A 13,719-nucleotide genomic window follows, 5' to 3' on the forward strand; every position below is an offset into this window, starting at 1 on the left:
ATGACGATTCTTCTGTGTGGTTTAATTCAATTAAACAATAAATTTTCTTGTTCCAGGTACTACAGCAGTATGGACCATATTACCCAGCAGAGCTATGTTACGGGCGGTACTATCGACCGCCTGGACCCTACCACATCCCGCCACCGCAACCTGATGCACAGGTAACTCAAAAGCTTGTACCAAACCCGCGGTCAGATCTTTCTCTTACAATGCTCTATTGAGAGATATCATCGTCGTCATCCTCAATCTAATAATGTCTCTCTGCTGGACCAATGGCTCATCTCTCATAGGGGAATGGGACACAGAGCTCAGATCTTGCACGCTGCTCAAACGTTAGCTTAGCTATCAGGTATAAAATTATAACTAGCGGAACCGCGCGACTTCGTCCGCGAATGAGTCGACTTAAAAAATAGTCGTATGTCTATATCTCTATCTAATATATAAATGATTCCGAGATTCCAATATAAATGAATCCTAGCTAGATCGATTTATCGCTCCCGAAACACCCTGTATACTAAATTTCATGAAAATCGTAGGAGCCGATTCCGAGATTCCAATTACATATATATACAAGAATTGCTCGTTTAAGGATATAAGATATGTAGCGGTTTAAATTTCTCAACTACATATGTAAGACGAGCAGCGAGCTCGAGACTTAAAAGCTACGCCTAAGGTCTGGTCATAGAAAGGAACTTATTTATTTATTTATTTATTTATTTAAGAGCACTAACAACATGCATATTACACGTTTTTTAAACATAGGACACACACGAACACATGGACTGATATGCACGTCAATGACAAGTGCACATAGCATTGACAAAGCGTCATATAAACTTAATTTGCAAAAAATAAAAAAAATTTAACACAAAATTTAACTCACCGATAAATGTTCGGTGAGTTTTTTTCTAAAAGCTGTGGGTGAGTCATGGAAGATATCGATGCTAGGTATCTTTTTAGATAAATCGTTGTATTTCGCACAAATACGTATAATATTATATATATAACTTCGTAGGACGTGTTTCTAACATGCTCTATTTATAAGCGATGGTATTCCATTTCCCATAAGGTGGGCCATCGCTTGATCCGAACTCTAAATAGCAGAACATACGTATGCACCTTTTACAACTATATAAATAAATTAGTTGTCAAATTATGAAACCTTTGAAATACTTATACTTAACGAAGTTTTGTCGACCAAAACGATATCTATTGGTTTTAAAAGTCCGGTCACCTTGTCTCGTTCAAATGGCAAATTTAATTAAGGTCTGAAATAAGTAGACACATTGGTATAGTACGCGTGACTTCAGGTATTATGGATATTGATTTATTTATCGTGTCTGTCAACCATAGCATGTAGTTAAATGTTTAGCAAATCCCATGACACTGGTTGAGGTCGTCTTGATTTTATCGCATCAAATCGATAGCATAAATAACTATAACTTGGTATAAGTTATACCAAAGTTACAAGAAGTCGAAAATGTTCGTAAGCGCAGAAAGGGGTAGGTCATCTAATTACAATTTAAAAAACAGTGAAATATAGACACATAGGCTTTAAGGTTAGTTTTGAAAAACAACAACAATAAGAGAGTCACGCCTTCATTTCTGCCCTCAAATATGAGCTATTATTGGCTATTTCTTAGCGCCTTTCTTAGAATAACATCCGTGTAGATATCTGTGTACAGTGACTATACCAGCTGTATAAATACCCATGACGCCAAAAAAAGGCTTCGCATTCTGATTGTATGGCAACAGAAGCCGCTATCACCATACACCAACCTATTTATAAACTAGTTGAACAAAGTTTTATCTTAATGTAAATGTTTTTCCAGATGGTAGGTGTAGGAAGCGAGCCGTACCCACCTCAGTATTACGGCACGCCACCATGTTATCAACATTCACCACAAAGGATACCATATGTAGGTTAGTAAACATAAAAAAAAACAAAATATACCTTATTTTTTATTTTATGTGGAAATTGAATACACTTTTAATGTTAAGATATGAAGTATAAAATGGCGTTTGGATATCAGGAAAGTTAAAATTGCTAAGATTCACCAAATATCATCATCATTTCGACTGATGGATTTTCGCAGTTTCCGCAGTTCTAGTGTTGTGCCACCAACGACTTATGAGGCCACAAACGACTGGCGAATCTACAAACGCAGTGTTTTAAGTGCGAACAACCATATCCCAAGGTGTGGGACCTTGGTACCCCAAAGTCCATCTGTCCTCCAAGCATCGCGGCCCCCCCCTTTGACACTTTACTTTACCAGAATTAACTCATTATCATTATCACTGCTGAGCACAGGCCAGCTCTCGTTTCTCACCACATATTTTCTCCATGCTGCTCATATGTGGGTGAGCTACCAGATATAAATTTTGACTCAAATTTGACTTTTACATACACAGAGTACCGAGGATGCCCGTGCCCATTAAACGCGTGTCCAAAAAACGTCCTTATTGGGCCCGCTACTGGTAAAGCCCCGACCGGTGGGGGCCCAGCGGACGTTCCTTCAGCTCTAGCTCCGCCCGGGGGCGCCTTCCGATTGAAGGTGCGGGCGGGCGCGCTTGAATCTGCTGCCGACAACCATGGCAGCGGAAAGGTAAGGAAATAACTTAACTTACATATTCGGCCGATTGGCGCAGTGGGCAGCGACCCTGCTTTCTGAGGCCGTGGGTTCGATTCCCACAACTGGAAAATGTTTGTGTGATGAACAGGATTGTTTTTCAGTGTCTGCATGTTTATATGTATTTTAAAAGTATTTATATTTATATTATTCATTAAAAAATATTTACATCAGTCATCTTGGCACCCAAAGCACAAGCTACGCTTGCTTTGGGGCTACATGGCGATGTGTGTATTGTCGTAGTATATTTATTTATTTATTTATTCGATCGTCACCAAATCTTTTTTAAGTAGGTCTGTGATTTGTACAAGTATAAATACCTGTTTAAGGATTTTAAGATAATGATAATATATAGCCATTACATATTTGAAAAAAATTGAATGTGTGTTCCCCAAAATATATCAAAATGTAAGAGAAAATGTGACTGCAATATTAGATGCAAAAAGTTTAGACATTACAATCAAAAATAAACTTGAAGGGCATTAACTAGACTACGAAAATAAGTGGTTCATTCAAAGGAAATTTTAGAAATATAATAATACAATTTTATAATAAACTAGTTTATCGTAAAATTTATATCTCGGAGATGTCTTTTAAAAATTCAAAAATTTGTATTAAACGTAAGCTTACCTATAGAAAAGTCCTGGTATAGTATAAAAAACTACGTTAACGATACTAAAGGTCCGGTGTGAATTATTGTTCTAACCAGGTTGTTACTTGAATAGTTATAAATCTGAGATGGGGATAACAAAAAAAACGGGTAAGTTTATTGAGGGCTTCTTCTTAGACCAAAGCGCGTTTGGAACACTCGTAGCCTTAGTTTTATGTTAACGAATGCAGCTATCGCCATCAACTTACTTTTATGTACCTACATATTTTAAATTTAATGACGCATCATAAGTGCCATCTATGTGCCTATATGAATAAAGATATATTTGACTTTGACTTTGATTATGACACATAATTCAGCCTTCTTTCTAAAGCGACCTAACAACTATTAAATACTGATATATGTATGGTGTGATTTTGATTCGTGGTAACGATAGCAATCGCGCCTGGCACAATAAAATATATAGCCTTCTTATTGACATAGCTTAGTGTACCTAAATATAGAAAGTTAGCGTTCCATACATATTAAAACACCTTTATACTCCGAAAGAAAACTCGTCAAAAAATATTTGGTTAGAAGAATATATATATGCTTTATGCAAATCATACGAAACACAAGGATGCTATGCAAGGTTATTTGATTAGATTTGTTCTTTTTCTCTGTTATAGGATCCTCCGTTAGAGCCGGAGCCACCAGAACCACCGATGGCAGCGGATGCGCCACATCCCTGCCCTCTGCCAGCTATTGGCGGAGCATCACCCAAGCGCGAAATGTACGATGTGCGAGAAAACCTCCGCCTGACCGCTGATGTCCCCGGACCGACCGAAGCTTTGGGACCGCCCTCACCGGCACGAGGGGCCTGCGCACCACAACCACCGCCATCGGCTCCACGACGAGCCCGTCTTGGTAAAGCAATGGCAAGGCGCTCGTTGGCAGGCGAAGACACCGGCCTACTCATTTCAAACCCACAGTCAACTACAATCAATCAAGACGTGGATGACGACGTTCTTGCTATCTCACCACCCATCTGCGCTCCAATTGATCTGTCCTCGTCTGACGAACGTTCGACACCTTTAGTGGATGTTAAAAAAGAAAACGAGGGCCCTACATATGCAACGTCAAGAAAAACAGATACACAAGCCCTCAGAGAGCACAACTCCACTACAGCCTTGATTGATGCCTTGGATTCAACTGATGCTGCTAAAGCTGTCAAACGAAGATATTCTAAACCAAAATTGGAAATAGAAATGAAAGACGTACAACTCGAGGACGCTTGTAAAACTAACGGAATCGGAGAACATGTTAAACTTCAAAAGCGGCGTAAAGTTTCCGGTGATCAAACAAACGTCCCACGAATTGAGACGATAACGAAGGAGCCCAAGAAAAAGTCGACACAAAATAAAAGGATGCAAAAAACTTCACCTGGAGATAAAAAGGCTCACAAAAGAAAATCGGATACAATACACACTGAGCCAAAGAATAAAAAATTAATAATTGACAAAGGAGTTAATGAAGATCTGCGCTTTGCAAATATAGCAGCAGTGCCCGATGATGATCTTTGTATGAAACCCAAAACAAAAAGTGCTTTATTACTCGACAATCTTATTAAGAAAAACAGTATTGATAGGCTCGATGCCAAGGCATCAGATACAAAGCTAAATCCAGCTGAACTTTTCTTACCTCCAACCGACAATGTTTCCCAAAATTGTACAAAGAAAACTTTAAATATAAATAATAATATAGTAGAAAATAGCGTTCCTGTTAATGGTGTACAACCGAAGACTATTGCAGCTGTCAGTCAACTAATAGTAAAGAAACTAGCTAATAAGACTGCATGTAAAATAGAAAAGGTTGATTCCAAGATCATGCATAACCTCAAGTCAGTATTATCAGCTCCCACCGAAGCTATAAATTTCAAGGAGGTCAATAACACTTCTTTCATGAACGGAGAAACAAATATCGAGAAAAGTAGTTTAAATATATGTATTGAAGATGAAAAACCTAAAATTGTAGATATTAAAGAAAAGTGTGAACAGAAAGACATTAGTGTAAGTGTTAATGAGAGTAATAGCGCTGTTGATGCTATCAAACTAGCAAAATCAATCAAACCTGTAAAGACTAAGCCGTTACCAAATTCTTTGGAACCGATCTCTAAATCGCTGACTACCGGTAATGTTGATGAATCTCAAACGGCTATGCCTAGCGAATGTAAAGTCAAAAATTCAGCAAACATCGGTGATAAATTTGAAGATATAGATAAATCATTGCCAAAACGAAGCAAAGTATACACGGACAAAACAAACGGGGAATTCAAGAGCAAGAATGTTGAAAATTTAGTTAAGTTGCTAACTTCGAAGAAATTGGCGTCAAAGGCTACAGAATTACTGGCTCCAGTTGAACAAAAAGACGAAGAAATTACAAAAGAAAAAGATGTTGCTACGCCGAAACGCTGCAAGTTAGTGGGAGAAAAGACAACCGGGGAATCTAAAAGTAAAAATGTTGAAAAGGTTGTCAAGTTACTCGTCTCAAAAAAGACAGTTATAAAGACAGACGAAGCGTCGTTGGTTGTGGAAGACGCATGTTCGTCGCCTGTTCCTAATATGAAGAAAACTCGCCGAAGACGCAGCGGAGGTCGACGTGTGCGACGAGTGGCAGCTCCATTAATAGCTCCTGACTTGCAGCCACGAACGCAGCCCAAATGGAGCAATGGATGGAATTGGGACGGCGAGGACTACATATCTAAGGTGTACCAAAATGTGAGTTTTAACGCTTTAACATTGATATCAGTGCTTCTGTCTTACGTTGTTAAAGATCACTAGTACCCCCCACGAGTACCCCTTTGAAATAACTGATCAAATTAATATTTTTGCTGTTGAGTAAAAGTCAGAAACTGGGATAGATACCACTAGTGCACTGTGGTGCACGTATATTATATATTTTGTCTACTTTCTGGCAATTCATAAATTAGCCAATGACAGGTTTTTGATAAGTGGTGATAGCCTAGTGGTAGGGCTTCACATACTGACAAAACACTGAAAGACTTCGCATTTAAAATTATGGATGGATTAATTTGCAATGAGTTCTTCAATTTCAGAACGATTCGCGACTAGATCGCACGGCACGATGCTGGCCGCGTATGACGCACTTGAGTGGCGACCGAGTGTCCCGCGGAGACTGTGTCCTACTACGAGCGTCACTGAAACCGACTAACGAAGCTCAGCCCTACGTCGCTAGGATAGCTAGCCTATGGGAGGACCCTGAAAACGGTAATTATCATCCCTTATATTATCGTAATTATCGTGTAGCCTATTAATGTGGCACTACTTTAATTGACGGAAGTTTTTCATGAAATTCTGTATCGGGTATCTTGAAATGCAAGTGCCCTTTTGTACTTTAACTATGAAAACACTTTTCGCGGAACTACGGCTCCCAGCCACCATACCACTTAAAGTTCAGAGTGGAAATATTACGCGCTAGGAGTCATACGTTTCTGCGTACACAAGGGCGTATAGTAGTTTTTTTGCGTATTGGCAATGTATTTTAAAATTTACAATAGAGTCGCTAACTGCTACAAATGTTTCTTAAGTATCATATAACAATTGGTGTGCTCTAAGACACGTTCGCGGCAACGAATTGACGCGTACACATCATGTACTATTATAAAACTTTCTATGCCTGTAAACGATGAAATTGTTTTCAAAATTTTACACAGTTTTTAAACAGTATGCTAGTAGCTAAAATGTATGACGCTAAAATGCATTGTAATTTTTTGTGTTTTGCCAAACAGTGAAAATTTTGATTGATTTTAGAAATCACTGTACGACGTATTTAATTGGAAGACAGTTATAAAAATTAAGAAATTTTTTATATGCAATTCCTTTGTTTTAACGTATCATATTTATACTTACTACTAGTATAGCTATATGATCGCCAAATCGTACCTTCTCCTTATCGCTCACGGGATATCCATTCGTTCATTCGTTCATTGATTTATTAATTATTAACTAATTTTAAGTAGGAATTCAGTACACGCAAAAAGATATACTCACACTACACACGGTCTATTTTAATGATGTCGACTGTTACTTTACAGGGGAAATGATGGTGTCCCTGGTGTGGTACTACCGTCCTGAGCACACGGAGCGGGGCCGACAGGCTACCGACGCACCCGACGAGGTGTTCGCCTCGCGACACCGCGACGCTAACTCCGTAGCCTGCATCGAGGATAAGTGCTACGTGCTCACTTTTAACGAGTACTGCCGGTGAGTCAACTATTACCCATAACCCTGTAGTCATAGTACAAGATTTGCTAACTCGCAATCGAAGTGTCGTTTTCGAGAATAAAACTCTGTTTCGTCAAAGTAAAATAGACCTAATGTCACCAGATTTAGATGGCGATTTAGATTTAGAGTCGCAAATCATGTAGTTCTGATTTTGGTTTTACAAACATTCTGTCCAAATTTCAGCCTAAAGAATCATAGGCGAATTTGACGTTTAATTTAATGTAATTAAGATCCATTTCACTCCGATGTTCAATATTTCGATAATCGAAATCGACTGCGCGCAAACAAATCTTGTACTAAGGCTACTGATCTTTTTCTGCGTGACATCGTACCGGAACGAAATTAATCACTAGGCGTCACGTCTTTGCCGGCAGGGTGGTAAACAGCCAAAAAGCCTCCCACCCGACCAAACTAGAGACAAATCAGATTTTTTTAATTATTTATATAACCACAATTAATTAATATAAATACCCCATACAAGAGTACAAGACCACAGTGCTCACTACTGCGCCTGTACAACTAATATTTTTTTTTACAATACAATAGGTACAAGAAGCGGCTAAAGGCTGCTGAAGAAGGCATCGTAATGGGACCATCGATAGTACCGCCGTTGCCTGCCAGCGAAGTCACCCCATTACTAGCGCCAAATGACACCAAGCTGCCACCAACGGTGTCCCCCGAACTGGTACTCTTCTGTCGGAAGATCTACGACTTCAGGTCGAAGAAAATTCACGTGCCCAACAAATGAACTAACTACCGGAACGTTTGGATGTCGATTTTACACGATAATGTCGGGCGCGATGGACCTCAAGATTTTTGTAACTATTTTTGTCTACTTAGGAGTCAACACCAAAGCTTCGAGATAAGTCTATCGTCGGCAGTACTTCCCGGAGGATAAGGATCCTTCGCAACTTGTCGGATATGATAAATGTATACTTTACATAGTAGTGTCTCGTCAAACCCTATATTAGTACAAAGCCCGATTCCCAGTAGTTGAGTGTGGCCATTTTCTTTTTTGGATAATCGCCGATCTGTCTTTCTGTTGCTTGTATGTATCGTATCGTAGTGATGTTTCTTGTAATTATATTGAGTTGCGGATTATGTGACGATTGATGGTGGTGATGAACTTTGAAAATGGATGCCTTTTTATAAAACATAAGTAGTTGTAAGTGAATCATGAATGCATAATTGTGAATAGCGATGTTTATTTTTGCTTCGGGATTGAAGAATTTATGTATTCTCAATTCTGTATGTAGAGGCATTGAGTTAGTGTGGTAGATGCTGACTTAACTCGTGTGTGACGTCTGACTGGATGACTCGGTCTAACATTAAGTTTTGTTCGGCGAAACGGAAAAGGCATTTATACGATTTAAATTAATTTTAATTTACTGTTACATTGTTATCTTCGTAGAGTCTATAATAAATTATTAATTTAATACAACAATGCAAGTGCGCCATGTTTTATTATGAAGCGAATCGATTTAGTAATTCGCTTACTTATTTTAGGTACAATCTTGTGACGAATTCTGTTAAAGAGTAATAGAAATATACAATACAAGTCATTCGAAGGGTACCAACCCTTTAGTACCTTCAAAATTATTATACAAATTGGACAATTTTATGACTTAAAATCTTTAAGACCATGTTTATACGTAAAATATACTATTTCTTCTTGATTTGGAAAGCATAGGTAGTATTCTACATTTGCTTAGACTTTTTTGTAACATTTAATGATCTACCTTCATCACATTATCGTAAAAAATACTTCTTTTTTTTTAACTGAACTTTTCCATAAGTGCATTATTTTATTAATTCCAATTTGAAATACACATTTTATGTTCTCTGCATTTGAGGAATTGATTTTTACCAAATGTCTTTTACAACTGACCGACAGTTTAAAAAAAAAAGTGTTTTCCTTTAATATTTTGTCTTTAAAGACTGATTTGCAAGAGCAGAGCACACATTTTTTTACAAAAAAGGAAGTATAACTGTATTAGTATATAACTTTGAAAAATGCAACTTGCGAAGTGTTTTTTTTTATTTATACTTTGTATCAGCCAATATTTTACACTTAAAAATAACAAGTGGGATCATTGTAACATATTTTTAAATATAATATTAGTGCATAGATGTAAACGAAAAAAAGTGTTGGACTAAAAGAGATATATTGTATGACTATTAATAGTGAAAATCTCTTTATCATTAGAATTTATGTCTCAACACAACGCGTGAGCCATCTGATATGGGGACGTGAGACGTACCAAATATTGGTAATCCAAATCATGAGACTTCATCAAACATTTATTAGTTTATTTTACATCATGTGAACATAAATCTTAATACGTTTGCGTTAATTCTGTGTATTAGGCCCATATTTTTATGTAGAACAGAAATTTAGATTATATTTAGGAATATGTAAATTTCCTGTGTGGGAAATTTTAAAGGGCATTTAAACTTATGGGCTGATAGTTCGTCCGCTCAAATAATTCGCAGTATACACGCTACTCTGGTAAATATGTGAAAAAGATAAAAAAGGTACAATATTTTATCATTTAGTACCTCATTAATTTAAACATTTTACATTGAATACCATCAAAATCAAAAACTAAGTAGTAATCATTTTAATTAGGTATGCTATTCGCGACGCACCAATTTACACTGCTGGTGTACGGTACGTCGAGTCTTTGAAGGAGCCGACGCTCGCCTTTCGCCAAAGAGCCCAAACTATTTGAGCCAGCGAACTATAGATATGAAATCAAGAAAGACTTCTTCTTATCACTCATGTTTCTAAACGGTGTACCAAGAAAAAAATATACTTAACCAGAGGCCCAGGGCTTTAGCCGCGTGTATGTCTGCATTCGTAGTACCTATCTAATGTTTAATGCGAAAGGATCTATATGGACAACGCAAATATGCGGCGTTGACACATACTTTAATGACAAGACATGTGATTTCTATTATATACGCAATAACATTTGGGTGATTCCGAGGAATTTAAAGTGTGTTTTGTTTATAATAGAATTCATATTTGTTAGTTACGTATGATATATGAACAATGCGATCAGCGGCTGCCATTAAGAAGCCGAACGAATGCCAGATGAGCGCCGCGTTCAGCAACCTAACCTAATGTCAAATGTGCATTCTATTATTTACGCACAACATTAAAATTCCTTGCGCCGATTGCATAATCGTGCGGTGGAATTTAAAGTGTGTTGTATTGTTAATAGAATTCATATTTTTTTATTACGTTTTCCATATGAACAAAGCGGCCAACTGGTGCCACAAAGAAGGTGCACGAAACTTTTCACGTCATTTAAACGCAGCGTTAAGAACCATGCATTTTTCTGGAATAAGTAAAAGTATATGTCATCAACTCCTGCAAATGCTCATGTCGATTCTTTGCTCTGTTGTTGTACGATCGAAAGACAGAAAATCAACAAACTTTCACATTGAAATTATTACTAGGGATTATGACATACACCTTCAAGGCCGATGTCATTAATGTTTTTTATGGTGCATCTTTCGAAATGGAATGAACGGACACAGTACGTCCGTGTGGACATAGTGCTACGTTCAAACGTGGATTCGTACAGCCCATTAGCCCGCGCTCACTTTGAATGCGTTTACGTACGAAAATCGATCGTGAGCTAATGTCCTTCTGAGATGAAAATCTTTACAAATACGGGCGTCAAGCTCCGATGTCCGTAGTCAATCCCGTCTTGTTGGGATATTGCATTTTGAACGAAATGGACGCCGAACTATCAATTAATTTTGTTCTGAAATTTATCCAGGGTGCGCCCGGGCACTCAAATCGTACGAGTATTCTGCTGCCCTTCTCACGATAAGTGCAATAACTAGGATCAATTTCTCATAATAATTAACCGAAACTCCAAAAATGTACGGTATGTTGACTTTTTTAGGAAAGCAAAACATCAAATAATCGATAGACAAGTAAAATCTGTCTAAGAAGACAATGTATTCATAAATTCATTCTGTATGACGGACATGCATAAAAGTCTGTGGTGTCCGTTTGCGACCGAGAAGATGGTATCTCTCCTCGACTCCAAAAGTCGATACACCTGTTGGGCAGGTGGTTCCGCTTCTGCACGGCTAGCATGCGCAGGAGAATCTCCCCGGGGAAAGGATTCAATTTATGTTCTCCTACAGCTTTATCAACTCAGAGCACTGGCGCAAAAGTGGAAATAACATCTAAATAATATACGTGTAATAAAAAACTGGGGTAAACATCTCCTATTCCATGTTCCTGTGCTTTGGCAGTTGGAGACGTTAATTATATCCCTTGTCAGGGGCTATAATCGTGAGATATAGTTTTTGTCTCCTGCCTATGCTAGCCTTGTTGGAGGATCTAGGTGAACCCCAGAGCGCTGCGGTGCTCTTCACGGGCAAACCGAAAAGTCTCTCTTCACGATAAACACCGCAGAGGTCACCCCCTGATAGCGGGTTATCCCCTCAGGTGGTTATCGGCAAGTGTCCTTCAGAAAAAAAGGAAGCCCGAGTTATTGCACTTTTCGCAACGACAGCACTTTAAAGTGCGATATAAATTCGTTTCTTGTAAATTGTGGCAAACATGTCTATTTCTTACAATGTATCTCTTGAACTGTTTCTGTTATTTCTCTTTTGATTCTTTATATTATTACGTTGTATGTAATTGTACAAATATGTGTCTCTATTTTAAGTTGTAACTTCAAACTTACTATCCCAGTGAGATTTTATTTAGATTTGTTTATATAATCAAGTGAAAAAACTATTATATATTTTTTTATTTCTTTCGCGTGTCTTACTCATTTCGATTTATGATAAAGCTTAATTTGGATCTTGATGGTCTGTAATGATTTTTGACATTTCTTTTTTTGTTATCTCACTGGTGTCTATTCCAAAGCTTTAGTTTTTCAATGTTTCTAATCTTATTCTTTGCTTGATGCCAAAAAAATTAGCTGCAAAATGTTCTATTATTCAATAATAATGTAATACCATTCTCTTTTCTATTTAAGTTATCCAAGTGTTCGTGGAGACTGCGCGGTTAAGACTTACTTTGATGCCTACGTACGACTAGATTATAAATAACATTTACCTACCAACTTTATTGTATATCTAATTTATTTTAAGTAGGCATATAAAGGTACCTAAATCTACATTTTTTTAAACCACCAGACTCCTATATTAAACCGGATAAGTTTATAGCACACGAATATACAGCATTGGGACTCAGACCTACCGCGTCGCGTCGCCCGGCATTGCTGTTACTTGGTTTCAACTTAACTTTTTTCTTTTTGCTCGTCACCTGAGGATTTTAGCGTAATTTGACCTTTTAGAATGTGCAAAAAATTGTAAATATGCAGTGGCACGGAGTGGACATAACGGTATAAGAGAGATGCCTTTATGTCATACGACTGTCAGTTGCTGATAAGGCGCGCCAATATATATTTTATATAAAAAAAATGTTCACCTTTATTTTATTATAAATAGGTTTGAGTACCTACCTACCTACAATAGTAATAGTAAGTACTTCCCGCACAAACTCCACGAACTTCGTTACTCATTACTAATTACTTAATTAGAATTAATGAGTAAATTCCATAATAATAGTAATATTACTATAAGTAAGCCCTCCCTTGCTTGTAGATGGAATGTTTTAAGATGTTACCTGGACCGCAATCGCAAACTTCTTTTAGTCAATGATAATTTTTAGAATTAGGTTTTACTAATAAGAAAAAAAATACCTTGTTTTTATTATTTATTTGTTTCAATGGAAATTATATAGGTATATTTTTATTATTGTAACCTACATAGTTACGTTGGCTGTAATTTAATATTGATGTAAAAGTAATATATGTATTTTTATTTCAAATCCTCGTTTTATTTTCCCTACCTAAAGCTACCCAAAGATTTCAAGTGTCGAATTTGTCATCTAGGCAAACAATAAAATGTTCGTTTGGTATTTTAATGGAACTGAGTACCTACAGTTGCTAAAGGGAAACGCCTAACAGTACTTCGGCTTATTTCACAACTGAAGGGCTAGCAGGAGCAGAGCAGGGGCAGGAGACAAAAACTATATCCCCCGATTCCTCACAAGAGATATAATTAAAGTGTCAACCTGCTAAAGCACGGGAACATGGCAAAAATGGAGAATATCGGGATACCCCGTCTATTATTACACATTTATTATTTTAGATAT

At 37.4% G+C, this 13,719-nt stretch overlaps 1 protein-coding gene across 1 annotated transcript in view; it reads left to right on the forward strand.

Moving 5' to 3' along the window:
• Positions 1-10,608, forward strand: part of LOC120631620 — a 300,382-nt gene extending 289,774 nt beyond the window's left edge. Inside the window, exons 6-12 of the mRNA XM_039901276.1 lie at positions 57-161; positions 1,833-1,923; positions 2,413-2,606; positions 3,909-5,996; positions 6,335-6,506; positions 7,334-7,502; positions 8,070-10,608. Coding sequence (XP_039757210.1) covers positions 57-161; positions 1,833-1,923; positions 2,413-2,606; positions 3,909-5,996; positions 6,335-6,506; positions 7,334-7,502; positions 8,070-8,271 — 3,021 coding nt within the window. The 3' untranslated portion in view covers positions 8,272-10,608. The remainder of the gene's footprint in view (positions 1-56; positions 162-1,832; positions 1,924-2,412; positions 2,607-3,908; positions 5,997-6,334; positions 6,507-7,333; positions 7,503-8,069) is intronic.
• Positions 10,609-13,719: the final 3,111 nt, after the last annotated feature.

This window comes from Pararge aegeria, chromosome 18 (assembly GCF_905163445.1).
Source record: "Pararge aegeria chromosome 18, ilParAegt1.1, whole genome shotgun sequence".
Lineage (NCBI taxonomy): Eukaryota > Metazoa > Arthropoda > Insecta > Lepidoptera > Nymphalidae > Pararge > Pararge aegeria.